The sequence below is a fragment of the Pleurodeles waltl genome, chromosome 9 (genome assembly GCF_031143425.1).
Source record: "Pleurodeles waltl isolate 20211129_DDA chromosome 9, aPleWal1.hap1.20221129, whole genome shotgun sequence".
NCBI classification, from domain to species: Eukaryota; Metazoa; Chordata; class Amphibia; order Caudata; family Salamandridae; genus Pleurodeles; species Pleurodeles waltl.
Window position 1 is genome coordinate 887,991,787 of NC_090448.1, and position 19,829 is coordinate 888,011,615.

At 45.2% G+C, this 19,829-nt stretch overlaps 1 protein-coding gene across 2 annotated transcripts in view; it reads right to left on the reverse strand.

The window, feature by feature from the left end:
• Nucleotides 1-7,811: 7,811 nt before the first annotated feature.
• Nucleotides 7,812-19,829, reverse strand: part of SPC25 (SPC25 component of NDC80 kinetochore complex) — a 99,916-nt gene continuing 87,898 nt past the window's right edge. The window contains exon 8 of one of the 2 annotated variants that reach the window (XM_069208222.1): nucleotides 7,812-9,207. In XM_069208222.1, coding sequence (XP_069064323.1) covers nucleotides 9,080-9,207 — 128 coding nt within the window. In that variant the 3' untranslated portion in view covers nucleotides 7,812-9,079. The remainder of the gene's footprint in view (nucleotides 9,208-19,829) is intronic. The other variant, XM_069208221.1, reaches the window with a different exon arrangement.

The window sequence follows — 19,829 nt, forward strand, 5'->3', positions numbered from 1 at the left end:
AGCGGCAACCGACTGCATGGATCCCCTCTCCTACCGAGCTGCGTGGATCCTGCATCACGGGTGGTGGTCCGGAGTAGTCCTCTTGGTCCTATCTGCCAGCTGTCCATCTTTGGTGGAGGTAAGCCTTTGCCTTTCCACGCAGGGCAGTACCCCTGTGCACCTCATCTCTTGCAGCTGCCAAGGGTTGGTTCCATCTCATCCAAGGGATCTTCAGGCGATGTGTAGCTCTAGCCCCCAGCACTCCATCCTGCAAAGCACAGCCTCCTGCTCTGTTCTCCAGCGGCTTGGGATCCTCTTTTGTAGTGCTGTGTGGGCTCCTTCTGCAACTCCTGTGTCCCCGTCTTGTGAGTGCTGCCTCTGCTCCTGTGGGCTCTCTGCGACTCTGAGGGTCCCCTGTGACCGCCCCCTCCTGGGTTGAGTCCTCCTGGACCTTGCTGGTCCCTGGCAGCACCTCTTTTCCACTAACTGCAAGTTTGAGTTTGTCAAGGCTTGTTGGTGGATTTCCGGGACCAACACCGGTCTGCAATCTTCCTTCCAGTGTGGGACCTCATCTGCATCCATCAGGAACTCTTCTCCGGGTAAAGGGCTGCAGTGCTGACCTGTTCTTCATCACTGTCCACCAACTCCTGTATCCACAGCTGGGTGGGTAGTAGCCCCCTACTCCTCGTGGACTCCACTGTGACTCTTGGACTTCGTCCCCTCTCTTCAGGTGTTTTTTTTTATTCAGGAATCCACCGCTGGTTTTCTTGTTGTCTTCTTTTTCTTCTTTTTGGGTGGTTTGGGGGAAAATCAAGTGTTTTACTCCTGCATTCCTGGTCGCTTGGGTTTACGGTTACTTACCTCTATGGTTTTCTAGTATTCCCAGCTCCCCTCTACACAATTGACTTACCTAGGTATACCTTGTTCGCATTCCATTTTATTTCCAGTGTATGGTTTGTGCTACCCCTAGGGTAGCGGCAGTACCAGTAGTTAGCGGTAGTGAGCGGCAGACCCTGATGCTGAGATCTGGTCCGGACCAGGGTTCAATTCCCATCTCGGTGGGTCTTGGCCTCAATTCCCTTGGACCAGATAATTCTCACCTCGGTGCCTAATCTAATTAATGGGTCCCACTCTGTAACTCTGGGCAATAGCTTGCTTAATCTCCGCAACGGACCTCACAGCGCTTGGATTCACCCTGGGGCTGTCCAGGAGTGGGTGCCTCACAGGGAAAAGCCAGGAGGGGTTCCACAGCGGTATGCGTACAGCGCCTTGAGACCCTAACGGGTGAGTAGTGCGCTATACAAGTGCAAAGTTTTTTTTTAGGGTCACTATTGGTTATTGCTATTTGCACTGTTTTTTTAACATTTTCTATGCCCGTCTCTGATTACTAGTGTATATATTTAGTTATTACTTACCTCCTAAGTGTGGGTTACCTGTCTAGTATTTTGTAGTGATTTGTTCCAAAAATAAAGTACATTTATTTTTGTACAACTGAATGTTTTCTTTCATGTGTGTAAGTGCTGGGTGATTACAGTGGTATTGCATGAGCTTTGCATGCCTCCTAGATAAGCCTTGGCTGCTCATCCACAGCTACCTCTATAGAGCCTGGCTTCTAGACACTGCCTACACTTCACTAAGAGGGGATACCTAGACCTGGTATAAGGTGTATGTACCCACCACACACCAGGCCAGCTTCCTACAGTTGTTGAGTGACGTTTTGTGCATGACTGTCATTGGGGGTCCTTGGCGATCTGCCATTGTTTTTCGAGTTGAAGACAGCTATGGTTGGTGGTTCTGAGCTCTGGGGTGTACCAGCTGGCTTGTCTTGATGTTCTGTTGGCCTTGGCTGGTGTCACAGGGGTGACTTTGTCAGTGCTATTGCTGATACTTGTTGATGGTGCTGGGTCTTGGAGATGGGGGATTGTGTGGTCAGTCCAGGAGAGTTCCGTGGTGTGGGTGAATTAGTTTAGTTGCCGAGCAGCATGTAGTGGAGGGAGGTGAAGGGGGTGATGGTGTCACAGAAAGCTGGTCGAGCTCCTGCTTGTCTGTATGCGAGGGTACCCCTAATGGTTGTCTTGGGGTTGATGTTTAGTAGGAAGTTAAGGTGCCCCATGACCGGTGTTGGGTTCTCGTCTGCGGTGTAGCAGTGGATGGTTTCCTTGAAAATAATAGTGATTCCTCTGCTGTTCTTGTCGGGTGGTCTGTGTATTGGTCGGGGGTGGTGATGTTGGGGTTGGAGTTAGGGGTTTGGATGCTGTTGGCTTTCTCCCTGGCATTGACTGAGAAAGATTTCCTGCTGTTACTGAGGCACATTCTGTTGCTGCCTCTGCTGAAACTCCCCTCCTACTGATGCCTCGAAAGAGGTGCTGTTTGGGGAACTCCAGAGTAATCTAATCTAAGCTAAGCCTAGAGAGTGGGTGGTGGCTTTGTGCTCTGTAAACCTTTAAAAAGGCTGTCAGCTTTTGCAACAAACAGCCTAGAGATGTCAAATGACAGGGCTGTTAGGGGCTGCTGTACATCTGACAAAAAGCCTGGCGGAGAGAATCCATTTGTGGCACCACACTGTCTCAAATGCCCTTTCCAGATAATTGTGTCCATACCTGATCCAATTGTGTACTTCAGTGCACCCTGGCCATCGAAGATAAGACATTGCATGATTTATCTTATTTTATCAGGGACAGCCAGCAAGATGTCTGCCACACTGTCCCACAACATGGGAGGTTACCCTCCAGGAGATACGAGGTGTTACCTGATCTAAGGGATGAGGCTGGCACTCGAGCACACCTTTTTGGTAAATGTTTTGAATTTCCTTTCTGTGTTGTGGTGGGGAACAAATTGGGGTTTGGGAAGTGGAAGATGGCTGTACCACTAAACTTCCAGGGGTTGGGTATTAGTAGAAAGTTGAGTATCTTTAAGCAGGTCTGTGTCTATTGGCTACCTGCCTTTAACTGACGAACAAGATCTTGGCTTCGCCCAAGTGACTGGCAGATTATCAGTAAGAGCTTTTTGTTAATGGGGAAAGTCATTCCTGAGTTGCCTGGGCCAGGTTGAGAACTTCTGTCAAGATGTCAGCCTCAGTGATAGGTAGTGTGAGATCTAGAACCTTTGTTGCTCTCCTAATTACTTGGGCAAAGCAGGCAGATCCGTCTGGTCTCATCGATGGATTGGGGTGGGTGGAATGAAAAACCCAATATCCAGGGATATATCCAGACCACTAGCATCCTGCAGGTCAGCAAAGACATTGCCATCATCAAAGGATTCACCCTCCTCCTCTGTCTCCATATCTAAAGTGTGGGGGCAAACCTATCTGGCTCTGAATGGGCATATTGTCTTGGAGGAAGAACATGAGTCTCAGAATTGGAGAGTTACTACTGGCTGTGTTTCAGGTGTCTGTACCAGTCTGCCCCTGGAAAGCTGCATTGAGGAAGAAGCAGGACATGGTGTTGAGGCTAAGGTAGTTGGAGTCAGGCCCCCAGGTCAGGTTGAGCAACTGTGGCGTTGCGTGACTCAGGAGACCCATGTTTGATTTCTTGTCTTTTATTGGAATTCCTAGACTTACCTGAACACCACAGCTTTAAATAGGATCAGTCACAGAAGCGGCATCCGGAGCATTTTTGTGCCCTTCACTTTGAGAGAGACTGCCAGGCCTTCGACTCCCACCATAACCGCTTCTTCGACCTGTGAAGTTAGGCAACTGCAAGTTTTTTGTTCATTTTATCACAATATGGGCAAGACGCTGAATTGTGTTTGAAACCAAGCACTATAGATATTGTGGGTATCAGTCACTGACATCTGTCGGTTACAGTCACGGCACATCTTAAACCCTAACGTTTTATGGGGCGACACGGTCTGCACGCTTTGATAATGTTTTAGGGAAAATCTCGGATTAGAGTAGCTCCGGATCCACATCAGCAGGCGCTGAAAGAAAGGAAATGACGTCAGGGGTGGAGGTTGTGCTCGTATAGTGGACCTGTTATCACTTCTGAGGCAGAGTAGACCTGATGTGGAGCCGCATGAAGTCACTTACCGGCGCGCGAGGGAATTGCTGTAAAGTTATCAGATCCGGCCTGGGGGGAAATTCACAAAATGAGGCTCTGCAGTTAGAAGTCTCTATCAGGAATACTTGTAATTTAACTGATTCAGATGGCAAATTGAGTACATCTAAAGAAGATCTATATGTATTGCCATGTCGATCGCACAAACTTTAATTTTCCAAGACTGAAAATAAAGTGCAACCTTTTACAGACATGAATGATAAAATACAGTTACGTTACTATAATCTTAGTATGCTCTGAGATAAAATAACTATGATAAGTCTGCGCAAGTTTGGAAACTGTTACAATGAAATATCTTTCATGAATGCATGTGTAAAGTAGTTTTGATGTAAATTATCGACCTTATGATGAATTTCTTACCAGCCATTTTCTTCTGCGATAAAAAAATATTTATAAAGAAAAAAAGATACATCTACCCCTCGTACCGGTACCTCAGTGTGCACCCCTTCAATGGTAGCCAGGCTGGTGCTGCAGGGACTGGAAACAAACGACCACCAAATACAAGTACAAATGCATACACCACTCACCTGTACCACCCAGTCATAGGAATGCAAACAAAATGGCGATGGGATACCCAGACATTCCAACAAACCTGACTCCGGCGAGGAACTCACAACTTAAAACCCTAGAAGGCTTTAATTTACGTTTTCCCCTCAAAATTGCCCCCCTCCAATACAAATCAATGAGGAAAATATACCTTCCCCTGATTATTTTAATTAAATCTCCCTTTCTGTTTTGCAAGTGTTGGCATGTATGGATATGTTCTGTAAAAATGAGGAGTTCCATCCTTGATGAGTAATCAAAACGAGTAAGTAAATCAATACTCAGCGGAGCCGAAGGCACACATCCTTCCAATGAGCAAATAAATTCCCAAACCTTGGAGTTTTAAGGTTCAATCTCGGACTTCAGGTGGCACCAGCCACCTGCACTGTTTGCAGACGTTCGACCATACAAGAGCCTTCGTTAATTAAATCCCCGCTAACTCAGTACCCCAGCGTGTTTCTTTCTCTATAGCACTTAAGGGACTTCAGCAGCTGCAATCGCCGAGCGGTTACAAAATGTCTCCGCATTCCAAAAACATGTATGCCGTCGGCATCAACATCTATTCATGCTGCAAATTAAGGCTTGCTATCACTACCCCCAGAGATTTAAAGAGGGCAAATTGATAATTCAAATTGTTTTAAGTAATAGCTTAGGTCTTGGAAAGCCAGTGGTATACAGCAGTGGCCAGTTAGTACCTTCTTGCCACACGACCCAGAAAAAAAAGAAAAAAACACCGAAATATCTTCTGCTTTTATTAACTTCGAGCGAAACATGGGGTGCGCTTACAAACGGGCTCATTCCAGGAAAGAGTGATATGCAAAACACTTGACAACAGCACAATAGGGGTGAGGCATGGCAGTTTACTGGGGAGCAGCACCATCCCTACCCCTAGACAAGAACCAAGGTTGTTTTTTTTATCGTGGCACAGGAGACAGAATTATGATTATACTGGAATGTGGCGTAATTGCCTGTAGCTGATATTATTTGAAGCATTCACCCACCAATATTTTGGTGTTTTTCTCTTTTGGCATTAGACTTCAGAAAGACCCCTCCAAGTGCCCCAAAAATAAAGTTTTAACTTTTTTCAGCCTATTCTGGAATTCACAATGGCTAGCTGTTACATAAATACGTGTTAGCCATGGTACTAAGATTTGCCATCTGGCCGCAGGTTTACTTCATAAAAATATGCTAGTAATGAACAATGCACTAAAATTCTGGTCTAGACTCAACACAGTGGCATTTCCAGGGAAGGTAGTTCCTAGGTATCCCCATCAGAACCACCTCACCCCATTTGTGGTGGAGTGTGCAAGTCGGGTGCTGTGGAACCAGGTGACATCGTTTGTAATCCCCATTGCTCTAGGCGGCCCAATTGTGTGCTCTTGAGCATTGTCTTTTTGAATATACAACTGTGTTTTGCAAGACTTGTAAGTGCTTGTAATCAGGCTAAATGCTGGCAATTAGTGTGTAAGAAAATTGGACTGCCACCCAACAGACATAGAGCATTATCTTGGGGGAGACACTGCCTACGCTCACTTGCTAAGGTGGGACATGGAGGGAAAGTTAGACCTTATATCAGCAGTCCTCATCGTATTCTTGGTTCTCCTACTTGACCACATTCCTTGGTCAAGTGCACGTCATTTTCTTCCCATTACTTGGTCCTCATACTGTCATTATGCAAGAAATTCAGAAGAGCATGGATGTTGAGTTCAGTGTACGAGAGTGGTCTTTCAGAGGATAGGAGAGTAGAATGGCACAGAGTAGACTAGAGTGATGTAAAGTGTAGTGATACAGAGTAGTTGCCATAGAGAATATTTTTCTTGAGTATAATATTGACTGCACTAGTGAAGAGGGCAGTGGCATAAAGTGGGTCAGTGTAGTCACTCATCATAGTGATGCTGCATAGTGTTTGAGTAGAGTGAAGTAGCATAGAGTAGTGGCGTACTGTGCAGAGTAGAATGGCGTACAGTGCAGTAGCATAGAGAAGATGATTTCAGAATAGTGATGTGGAGTGGCCTAGACTGGTGTATAGTAGAATGCACTGGCACAGAGTGGTGCAGAGTACAGTACAGAGGCATAGAGTGAAGTGGTGTAGAGTGTCACACTAGACGCCAGCCCTCGTGGTAAGCTGTTGTTCAGTGCAACAAGTTCACTGGTTTCAATTCAGACAACACACACAGCCACCAAAGTTTTTTTTTAAACATGTTCTCGCTTTTTAAAAAAAATTACCTTCCTTTTTTTTTGCTCTCTGTATCGACGTGCAATTTGCATACCTGTTATACTCTTATTATTATGACACATTGTACCATTATGCTTAATAAAAGTGGAACAAATAAAAAAAAAATGGACAGAGGACAAGGAGAAAAAAGTAGCGAAAGAAGGAAAATGAGAAAAAAGAAAAATAATTTTTCACAAGTGTGTTGGCGACATGGTTGTGCATTGTTAGTTTCCCAGGCCACACCGAAATCAATGCACTGCACTTTACAGTAGTGCTTCAGCATTTTTGGTAGCTGGTTAGTTAAAAACAGCTGACAGGTAATTATCACATATGGGCTATACAGAAGTAGCCTAATCGCTACTGGCTGCTCACGATCGACCTGTTGGAGACCCCTGCTCTAACATTTGCCAAACTAGGACTGTCCAATATGCCTTAGTATTTCTTTGGCTTTGCTGTGTCAGAAAAGGCCAGAGCAATAGTACCACGTTTGCCATTACTACCACAACCGTATTAGGAGATTCAGTTCCACTTCACTGTATTTTCTTCAACTGATATATTATGAATCTCAAGGTAAATAACTTTGTGTATCCCCCTTAAAACATCCACCTTGACCCCCCCCCCCCAACACCTTCTCATGTCATACTTCTATTATTACCATTTACTCCGATTAGATGCCAGCTAAAACCATCTTTTCAAACAATGCCCTCCACGTTATCCTCTAGGTTATATCAGAAGATCTTCAAGGCAGTCATTTATTCTCATACTATACATAGTTACAAGCCACCAATGTCTCTGTCCCACTACAACTTGTATTTCCAGTACTTCCTTTCATTTGTGTCACTTTAAAGCACCAATGATTCTGCCGGTCTACTGCTGAATTGTATATTTAAAGGTGAAACAAAGAAAAAACTCCAAACTGAGCATAATAATATGCTGAACCAGTAATGGGAAGATGTGATCCAAGGTTTAATACCTGCCTAGGAATTGTTTCTAGATCTTAAGCAAAATGCTAGTTCTTTCAGTTCTATAAATGTTTATTTATTTAAATAAGTTAATTCTTGAACACTGTTATGCGCTAATAAAATATACACATATAAAGCAGCATTAAAAAGCTTAAAAACAAAAAATGATGCCTGCCTTTGTTTAAAGCATTTTTCTTCAACATCTGTGGTGGACTCCGTGAAGTACATTTGTTCCATATGTAGAGTCTTTCAAGAAAGTCTAATCAAACAAAAACTTCATACCAAATCAGTGATTATGAAATCCAAACTTTGAAACGCTATACCAGGTTCATTTAAAATTAGTAACCGCCCTTATGAGATGTAAAATATGTTACAATTTCTTACATGAAACAAAGTTTGTATGACTTTATCTTAAACAAAAATAAATCGACCATCAGCTTTTTGAATTATGTATCTGAGGTGTAGAGTTCATCAGTTTGTAGTATGACTTTAAATATTAAGTCATGTTGCTCCATGGCCTATGGCGAAGGCCAACCATATTGTCAATATGGCTAAAACGTATACAGTTTTGTATGGAACTAAAAGGTAATCACTTGTGTCTTCGTTCCCCTCGCTAATCCAGTCAAGTGTGTTTCTTTTAAGCAGTGAACACAAAAAAAAGAACAGCTGTGTACTGGAAGCTCTATAATTCTCATATGGTTTGAGTATAAGGCTCCATAAAAAAAAAAGAAATTAAAAGTAGAATACGAAAACTACTGCACTGGGGCAGGGTCAAGACTCGTTTGTGCAAAGTTGTTTTTATCATGGCACAATAGACAGAAGTATGATGTACTGGAATGTGGCACGGAGTAGTAATCTGTTGCTATTATTTGAAGCATTCACCCACCAATATTTTGTTATTTTTCCGTAGTGGCATTAAACTTCAGAAAGACCCCTCACACTGCCCCAAATATTTAACAGACTTGCAGAAGGCACCAACAAGAACGTCTTTCTGAGTGGCCTTCATTTGAGCTCCTGCATACACCTCATGTGTTGAGAAGTATTGGAAAACCTTTGAAGATTTTCTTTAGTACAAAATGAAAGCTTTGACATTTTGCAATTTTTTCGGCCCAATCTGAAATTCAAATTGTGCTTAGTTTTTACATAAATTTAACATTACAAACATAAGTATACATGTACAAGAAATACAAACAAAATACTAAAATCCAGAAAAGTTAAAAGTACAGCTGACTAGAAGAAATATTTACAAAAGCAGCTTCATATATACAATATTTATATCGGCAATTTATGTCTTGTCTTTGTGATGCAGGCTGTTTTCTATGTGCCTACTCCTTGCATGCTAGAGCAGTGAATTCTTTTCTAAAGTTGGCGAGCAAAGCAGCAAAATTGTTGGTTTCTCTCACTTTTTGTTGAAATACTGCCACAGATTCCAAAGGAGGGTCACTCTGAGACACTAGAAATAAACACAGATTTAAATTATGATTAACCTCTTACTTTATTTTTTTTAAGTTTGCCATTAAGTGCAAAATATGCAAACACATTTGCTACATTCACTCTGCAAAAGTTCCAAAATACTATACCAATACTATTATACCAATACTAATTTCCACATTTCTTTCAGTTTCTCCTTTGTGTCCCCCAAAAATACGCACTAATGTGAACAGGCTAGACAACACAAATGCCTCGACTGTGTGTGCCTAAATGGAAGTTATTTAATAAGTCATACTGTATGTCTGCATAGTTTTTTTTTTTAAATAACTATTTTATTGACTTTATAATATAAACAACGTAAAGACAAAAACAAAGCAGTGCATATAATTGCGAGATACCACAATATCTGTTTATCTCCCGAATGGAGGGAGATGACATTCAGACAGAAACATGGAGCATATCCAATCATTACAATATCAGATACCCCCACATCCCTTACCCAAGGAGCTCCCATGTAACCATTTCGTTCAGATGCAATGGTTACCAGCGTCACCATCTCACCACGGTTGGCTGTCACTCTGTATGAACAACATAACATTCCACTGTCAACAAATCATCATCAGTGCTCTAATCAGAGCTGGACTCCTTTACCCCCTGCGAAGCGTTCTAATAATGTACTCCAAGCCGTTATGTCAGTCAGTGCCCCCTCCTCCCTACGTGTCATCCTCATGTATTGGTCTTCGGCAATACCCCATTCCAGAACATCACGGGTCCAGATAGCAAAGGATGGGCTTCTTGTACTCATCCAACCTATTGCTACCCTATGCCTAGAAAGCACCAGAGCGACCTGTGCAAATCTATATGGGATACGCCTACCCCGTGGTCTCCATAGTATACCTAGTAGAAAAGTCAAAGGCGTCACTTCGAGTCCCAAACCGGTGACCCAGTCTACCTTTCGAACCACCGCCCACCAAAATTGATGCACCTCCCTACAGGACCAAGCTAAGTGGAGAAAGGAAGCACCTATCTTCGCACATCTAGGACACCCAGTGTCTCGAAGGGTCCATCTTGTTAAGACGAGCAGGCATAAGATATACACGATGGACAAAGTTAAAATGCAACAGCTTAAATCTGTTACAAGAAACCGTGTGCACCAGAGACAGCGCCATTTTCCAATCCACATTCTCTAGAGGATCCTCCAGATGTTGATCTCAGGCCATGTGCGCTGCACACTCCATCCCCAAACGGTGCGCATGCAGGGCTCTATAAAACAGGGTAACCAAGTGGGAATCCTCTCCCCAATTTATCAACCCGTTCAACACCTTTGATGTCGAGGGGGCCACCAGGAATCCAGACCAGACTTCGAGCCACACTCTCAATCTTAGCATAGTGCAAGAACTGACCAGCACTCAATCCAAATGTATCTCGCGCCTCCTGAAAGGAGATAAACTCCCCATTAGGGTATAGATCACCTGCCACCAAGCAGTCTCCCACTCCCCAAGCATCCATTGACAGATTATCCATGTGCCTAATGGGGGGGGGGGGGCGGGTGGAATAGACTCCAAATCTTTAGTTCCCTATAAAATGGGGCGCGTCAAAGCACTTTAAAGGCCTGCTTCCAAATACCTGCAGTAGTTTTAAACAAATAGGGTATAGCAGTCTCAGACTGACCGCCCGTCATCAAAACATGCACCAACGCCTCTCCTCCCAACATCCTAGCGAATGGTGCCTTCTCCCAATTATCCGACTGACTCATCCACTTTACAGCATGTTGTAAATGAGCTGCATAATAATAAAGTCTAACACTGGGGAGTGCTAAGCCTCCATCTTCCATATCCCTTTGTAACTTGGATAACGCCACCCTACTACGACGGCCAGCCCAGACCAAGGAAATCAACAAACTGTCCAGCCGACTGAAGAGCTGGGCTGCCAACGGAAACAGAATTCTGCACAAGGTAAAGACACCACGGCAAGAACACCATCTTGGATACAGCCGCCCTATCCATCACTGAGAGAGGCATCTTATTCCAGAACGAGCCCGAGCGTTCCAGACCATTCACCACCTGCTCAACATTGTGCGCTGCATGTGCCGTCATCTTATGAGTGACCCATATGCCCAGATAGCGAAAACTTTCGAGCTCCCACCTGAGCCCCACCACCGGCAAATCCTCCAACGGGGCACCACATAATGACCTTAAAGGGAACAGGAGCCACTTTTTCCTATTCACCTGGAGACCAGACACAGCCCCAAATTCCTCCAACAAGTGTAACAACAAAGGGACCGAAACGTGTGGCTCTCGGAGGTTTATCAACACATCATCGGCGTATAGGGAGACAATATGAGTAACCCGTCTCACCTGAACGCCCCAGGACACCAATTCCTCACGAAGCGAGGCCACCAGTGGCTTCACCGGTAAAGCAAAAAAGAGCGGTGACAGTGGGCAACCCTGCCTGGTCCGCCTGCCAATCACCCAGGATTCCGAGAGCTCACCCGAGCTCATGCAGTGGGAGCAGTGTATAACAAACGAACCTAAGCACAAAAATGGGGGCCGAATCCCATTCCCTGCAGCACTGCCAGTAGGTAGACCCACTCCACCGTATCAAAAGCTTTCTCTAGATCCAGCAATACTAAAACCAATTCATCCACCACCCTGAAGTTTTCATGTATAACTTGTGATAAATGACATAAGTTGTACTATGACCAGGAATAAAACCACATTGATCCTCGTGTACCAAACCCTGAATCACTCCACACAGACGAGTAGCCAAAATTTTACACATAATCTTGACATCACTATTGAGCATAGTGAGCGGGCGATAGGAGGAAGGGTCATCAGAATCCCCACCAGGCTTCAGCATTAAACAAACGACGCCCTGACACATGGTCTCTAGGAGAATACCCCATTACCGGGCTTCCTCAAACACCGCCAACAACCTCTCTACTGCAGAGAAAATGTTTGCTACAACTCGATTGGGAAACCATCCCCACCAGGCGATTTAGATTTCAACAACGCCTCCACAGCCGCGCCCACTTCCTCAACTGTTATCTCAGCCTCTAGATTTTCCATAATCTCTGGCTCCAACCACTGAAGTCGCATCCGCTGTAGAAACTCTCCTAAGCCAACATTCAGGACTGTAGCACCAGCCCTGGACAAGGCCTGCAAATGCTCCACTAAGACCCGAAGGCTATCTCTGCGATTAGTAACCTGCACACCATCGGTGTTTTTAATGCGTAGGTTGGGAGGAGACTCAACTTCCCGCTTGAGGACCCATGCCAGCAATTTAACAGACTTGTGTCCCTCCCTATGAAGTCGCTGTCTATACGATCTAAGAGTGACCTTATCTAGCGTATCCCAACAGCTACTGACCACCTTAAACAGTCAGAGCTGCTTTTGCTCGACTTCTCAGGTTATCGGCATCCAGTGCTGTGACACCTCCAGTGCACTCTCCGAGTCAGTAAGTTCCTGTTCCATTTGTTTGCGCACTCCACAGGCAGTGCTGATACAAACTCCCCTTAGTACCGCCTTCATGGCTTCCCTTTCCATACCCCTTGAGTTATTCGTACCTCAATTCAAGTCCAAATAGTCCTTAAGGGCCACAGACGTTTTCTCACGAAAGCCAGCATCCGTCAAAAAAGACGTAGGCATATGCCAACTGCGGGTCACTTTGGCATCAGATCCCTACAGCACGTATACCAGCACCGGTGCATGATCAGACAAAAACATCCCCAAATGCTTGACATCCATTATCCATGAACAAGCCAGTCCACCCAGGCGGAAACGGTCCAAACGACTATATGCATTGTGTGACTTAGAATGACAGGTGTATTCCCTAATCTCCGGATGTAGTTCTCTCCACCCATCCCAGAGCCCTAAATTATGCATAACCACTGTGAGGGATCTCGTCATTAATGGTTTAGTGCAGAGTTTAGACGGCGAACGACCCTTCTCACCATCCAATATACAATTGTAATCTCCAGCCCATATTAGAGGAGCAGCAACCCCCTCCCCCAGCACTTTAGGTATATTGTCATAAAAAGAGTGATTGTCTATGTTAGGTGCATAGGTATTGAGAAGAGTAAGGGGCAGTCTATCCAATGTACTCTGTAAAAGTATATATCTCCATTCCACGTCAGCTTCACTATAGATATGTGTAAAAGGGACCCCAGGCTCGATCCATATCATCACTCCCCTTGCATAGGAGGAGAACACCTGACCCGCCACTTTTTAGCAAACTTTTGTGATTCCTCTGTCATGTGCGTTTCCTGGAGACACTACATATGAATCTTATGTCACCTCAGGAAGGAGTGTACTCTATAGCGTGCAGTATAGCTCTTCAGCCACCTGACAGTCAGTATGTTAATCCTTCGACCCATGTTAAGAGTTCATATCCACCCCCCGCATCTCCTCCTCCCACCCAAAAGGAGCAGGCAAGAGAAGTCCATACCGCACATCCCACGTTCAACAAGGCACTGCTGTTGTAAACATCAAACATATGCAACCTTGCATGAATTATAAAACCCCAAAGCCCTGTGCCCACCCCGGATAAACAGTAAAACAGATACATCAAAACATACTGTTGATCTATGTATGCTGCCATGACAACAGCCAACACCCCAACACCCAAAAGCCCTACCACAACAGTGGAAGTGACAGCCCCCCCGTCCCGAAGACAGAATACACAGCCCACCCCACCCCCCAACAATCATAGTCTTGGAAAAGCATTTCCCTCCCCCAAATTGTAAACTACAGATATATGTTGAGCCCCTTTAAACCAATAACCTTAGCATTTCCATTGCTCCCTGCTATGCAAGGTTTGCGCCTCAGGCCTAAGCACAATGACCCCAGGTGGGTCCGCAAGAGCAGTATCCACCAAAGGCCAGCAAGTTCAAGAATCAACAGAGCATCTCCGCTCCCCCTTCTGATGAGTCAGCAAGTTCAATGGCCTGCTCAGGATTCACCGCTGCCATAGTAGCATCCTGTTGTATTTCAATTCTGCTAACAGAGTTGTCACTCAGCTGCTCAGAGATCTGCATCTGGCCCTCCCCACGCCATCTCCAGTCTGTGCCGTCCACTCCAGAAGTACGAGCCGAGCCAACTCCAGACCGCCCAGAACGACCCGGCCAACCTTGTCCCACATCTCTAACCATCTCCATACCTCCTCAGGATGATAAAAAAATATGCAACTTGCCTCCGGAGATCACCTTCAAACGTGCCGGATACAACAACATGTATCTGATGTTCATGACACCAAGCTTGGCCTTCACCTCCAAAAACCGTTTTTAGGAGGTCTGGACCTTATTCTTATAGTCCGGGTAAATGGAGATTTTGCAATTTTCAAAGACAGCCCTATCGGTCTCACAGGCGGTCCGCAGGATACAGTCCCTGTCTTTGCAATTCAGGAGGTGCGCAAAGATGGCCCTCAGCGGCGCCCCGGGCCGAGGAGGAGCAACCAGAGCCCTGTGTGCACGCTCCACCACAAACACCCTAGATAACCCCTCAGGATGCAATACATCTCTGATCCATTGCTCAACGAAGACCTCTGACGCAGAGCCTTCCGTCTGTTCCTGAAATCCGAGGAGGCACACGTTGTTCTGTCGAGATCTGCCCTCTGAGTCCTCCAACTTTGCCTCCAACGTCCGAACAGTGGAAGTGACATGTGCCACCTGTTTGCGCAGGGTGCCAACCTCCGTCTGCAAGTCCACGATAGACCCCTCCGCCACCTTGACCTTATCAGAAACCTTGCGGAGGTTAGCTCGAAGAAGGTTCATCCCAACAGCCACCATTTCTATCTTCCTCTCCAAGGCCACTCTAGCGCTCTGTGTAGCAGCAAACAGTTCAGCGCGTGAGGGCTCCTCCGCAGTGGAAGGCACCCCATCGTCTCTCCAGACCGACCCATACGAGTCTGATGCTGCGGCAGTGGGGTAGTCATAGTATATCGTTCCATCGTATTCCCCTGCGACGGCGTTGTCTGGCAATGCGATCCCATCTCACCTCAACTGAGAAATAATAGGATGTATCACCACCGTACCTTACTCCAAGGAGCAGAAATGAAGCTCCACTGAGCTACAGCCACCGTAGAATAATGAAGCTCAGTTGTCCAGCCCTGAATAACCACAACAAGGGGCCGCTGATTGTCCACGTAACCGCGCCGCCAACTCAGGCTCCGCACGGGGCAGGTGTGCTCAGGTTAAACAGTGTTGTAGGTCCCAGACCTCCACACATTAACACGACTCCAAGACCGCAGAAGACACCCCACCGGCTCAGCGCAGACACATGTCAAGTTCCAGAACGGCGACCTCTGCCTTCTCACACAGGCAGGTGCTGCAGTTCGGGGTGTCACCCCAGGCAACTCCTTCGTCCCCCATATTGAGCCATGTGCACTTACACCATGGCCCCTGCTCCTGACCGTCCAAGCACAGGGCTGATCATTATCGCAGGGGAAGATACATCTGGCCCCAATACACTGTAGGTGATCTGGACATGTAGCTGAAGCTCCTCCCCTGCCTCCTCCTCATTGAAATCCTGCCAGCCTGGCACCCGTATCAACCCCCTTCACACTGGAGGGGGGGGGAGGGACACGGACACACAACCTCAGAAACCCCCCCCCCCCCCCGGAGTCACCAGGTGCCCTCTCCAGTTACGGTTAGGCAGAGGAACCCACCAGAAACGTCCGCTTCAGGCCCACCGCACTCGGCGCAAGGCTGCGCCCGCGAGCAGGCCCAACCCCCCCACACTCCAGCTAACCGGGGCTCCAACAGCGGGGCGCGAACCCGCTACAGCAGTCAGGGTGCCGCAGCACTAGTCAGGCACCCCAGCATAACTTTAGGATGAAATTGGGACGGCGGAGCGCACTAGAGACGCGTCCCACCGCCCATCTTGGGTGGCCATGCCCCCAAATCGTATGTCTGCAAAATTATTGCACAACATCATCTACAATCGCAGTCAGAGGACAATGGTAATGATAATGCTCAAATGTCATTCAATATCTCCTCTGTTGTTCACACCTGTCCTGTGCAGTGCAAATTAGAGTAAATATGTGGAGCAACCAAAAGAAAAACTGCCTGTGATCAAATTGAGAATCGTTAAGCTTTTTAAATTATTCTGCATATCCTTATCAGTAAAAGCATAGTTGTTATCTCTTTTTTACTATTCTGTTTGTAATGTCTAGTGTAGTAGGATAGCATTTTTCTCCGCCCACGATCAGATTGAAAAATCATCAAAACATTTCACTAAGACGCCCCTTACTTGCTCTTCAATAGAAGAGACTTTCCCATCTCTGCAGACTCTTGCTCTATTTATGTGATAAAAAAGGGTAACATTCAGCTCATACAGTTTACTGGGATCCTTGCTAACTTGCATGCCCAAATATTGGACACCAGGATTCCTTAGCTCCACAGCCAAGACACCACCGTCAGCCTTTAATAGCATCAACTCCATTTTAGTATGGTAGGTCACATATTCCAAAATACAGGAGGAAATGATGCATTAGATTTCAAGCAACTGATCATTTAATAATCAGACCTCTTCTTTAAAGCAAGTAAAGGGCTAGATGATAAGAATGAAAAGCAAATGGGATAACAGCTATCCTGAGCCTTAGCTTACATGGATTAAATCTACTGTATTTATTTTATTATGGGAAATACCGAGCGTGAGAGAGGGGCGGGGGGTGGTGGCATGTTGCGCTGCAGATTCACATGCTGGGCACTGTTCCTGCCATCTAGTGTTGGGCTCGGAGTGTTAAAAGTTGTTTTTCTTCAAAGAAGTCTTTTCGAGTCACGGGACCGAGTGGCTCCTCCCTTTCGGCTCCATTGGCATGGGCGTCGACGCCATCTTAGATTTTTTTCCCCGCAAAGGGTGAGGTAGGAGTTTGTGAAGTAAGGATACTAGAGGTGCCCATGCAATGGAGTATATCTGTATGTACATATTGTGTAGTAAAGGAATATTTATTTACATATTTACAATTTATAATTTTCATGCAACTAAAACGGATACAGGCTCCCGGGGAGGTGGGAGGGCGCATGTGAATCTGCAGCGCAACATGCCACGAACAGATGTACACTGGGTAAGTGACATTTCCCGTTCGATGGCATGTGTAGCTGTGCATAGACTACAAAGCAGTAAGCTCCCCAAAAGCGGTGGTTAGCCTGTAGGAGTTGAAGTTGTCTGAAATAATGTTCTTAGTACAGCCTGTCCTACTGTGGCTTGTTGTGCTGCTAACACATCTACACAGTAATGCCTAGTAAATGTATGAGGCGTAGACCAAGTGGCTACCTTACAAATCTCTGTCATTGGTATATTACCAAGAAAAGCCATTGTGGCGCCTTTCTTTCTAGTGGAGTGTGCCCTTGGAGTAATGGGTAATTCGCTTTTAGGTAACAGGTTTGTATGCATTTGACTATCCAGCTGGCAATGCCCTGTTTGGATATAGGGTTACCTGCATGTGGTTTTTGGAAAGCTACGAACAATTGTTTCGTTTTACGAAATTGTTTTGTACTGTCAATGTAATACATTAGCGCTCTTTTTATGTCTAACGTATGTAATGCCCTTTCTGCTACTGAGTCTGTCTGTGGGAAGAAGACTGGGAGTTCTACTGTTTGGTTTAGATGAAACGGTGATATGACTTTTGGTAAGAATTGTGGATTTGTACGGAGAACCACTTTATGTTTATGTATTTGTATAAAGGGTTCTTGAATAGTAGACGCCTGTATTTTGCTAACTCTTCTAAGTGAAGTAATGGCTATTAGAAAGGCTACTTTCCAAGTAAAAAAATGGATTTGACAAGAATGCCTGGGTTCAAATGGTGGGCCCATGAGTCGTGTTAATACAATATTAAGATTCCATGAAGGCACTGGTGGTGTCCTTGGGGGTATAATTCATTTTAGTCCTTCCATAAAGGCTTTAATAACTGGGATTCTAAAAAGCGATTTTGTAAGTTTAATCTGCAGATAAGCAGATATTGCAGTGAGATGTATTTTAATGGAAGAGAAGGCTAGATTGGACTTTTGTAAGTGTAGTAAATAACTTACAATGTTTTGTGTGGAGGCGTCTAGTGGCGTAATCTGATTAGCCTGGCAGTAACAAACAAATATTTTCCATTTGTTAGCGTAACAATGTCTGGTTGTGGGTTTTCTTGCTTGTTAAATGACCTCCAAACACTCTTTAGAAAGGTTTAGATATCCAAATTCTAAGACTTCAGGAGCCAGATTGCTAGGTTGAGCGATGCTGGATTTGGGTGTCTGATCTGTTGTTTGTGTTGTGTTAACAGATCTGGTCTGTTTGGTAGTTTGATGTGAGGTACCACAGATAGGTCCAACAGTGTGGTGTACCACGGTTGGCGAGCCCATGTTGGTGCGATAAGTATTAGTTTGAGTTTGTTTTGACTCTGTTGACCAGGTAAGGAATGAGCGGGAGAGGGTGAAAAGCATAAGCAAATATCCCCGACCATCTGATCCATAGAGCATTGCCTTTGGACTGAGGGTGTGGGTACCTGGACGCGAAGTTTTGGCATTTTGCATTTTCTTTTGTTGCAAATAGATCTATGTTTGGTTTCCCCCAGTGGTATAAGTGATCTGTAGAATCTGGGGATGTATTTCCCATTCGTGAGTTTGCTGTCGATCTTGATTGAGATTGTCGGCCAACTGATTTTGAATGCCAGGTATGTATTGTGCTATCAGGCGAATGTTGTTGTGAACTACCCAATGGCAATTTTTTTGTGCTAAGAGAAACAGCTGTGACGAGTGTGTGTCCCCCTTGTTTGTTTAGATAACACATTGTTGTCATATTGTCTGTCTTGACAAGAATGTGTTTGTGGGCTAGAAGTGGCTAAAACGCTTTTAATGCTAGAAATACCGCTAGCAGTTCCAAGTGATTTATGTGAAGTAGTTTTTGCTGATTGTCCCATTGACCTTGTATGCTGTGATTGTTGAGGTGTGCTCCCCACCCAATCATGGAAGCATCTGTTGTGATAATGGCGTGAGGCACTGGGTCTTGAAAAGGCCGCCCTTTGTTTAAATTTGCAGGGTTCCACCATTGAAGCGAAGAGTGTGTTTGGCGGTCTATCAACACTAGATCTTGGAGTTGACCCTTTGCCTGCGTCCATTGTTTTGCTAGGCACTGCTGTAAAGGCCGCATGTGTAGCCTTGCGTTTGGGACAATAGCTATGCATGAGGACATCATGCCTACTAGTTTCATCACAAACCTTACTGTGTATTGTTGGTTTGGTTGTATGCTTGATCTTATATTTTGAAACGACTGAACTCTTTGTGGACTTGGAGTGGCAATTGCTCTTTGTGTGTTGCTCCCAAGTATTGTTGTATTTGGGATGGTTGTAAATGTGATTTTTGGTAATTTATAGAAAACCCTAGTTTGTGTAGAGTATCTATGACGTATTGCGTGTGAAATTGACATTGTTGTCTAGATATGGGAATACGTGCATGTGCTGTCTTCTTTATATGAGCTGCTACTACGGCTAGGCATTTTGTAAATACTCTGGGGGCTGTTATTCCGAACGGTAGCACTCTGAATTGATAATGTTTGCCTTGTATTACAGACCTGAGGTATTTCCTGTGAGATGGATGGATGGATGGGTATGTGAAAACACGCATCCTTGAGTTCCAGTGCTGTCATGTATTCCCCTTGTTTT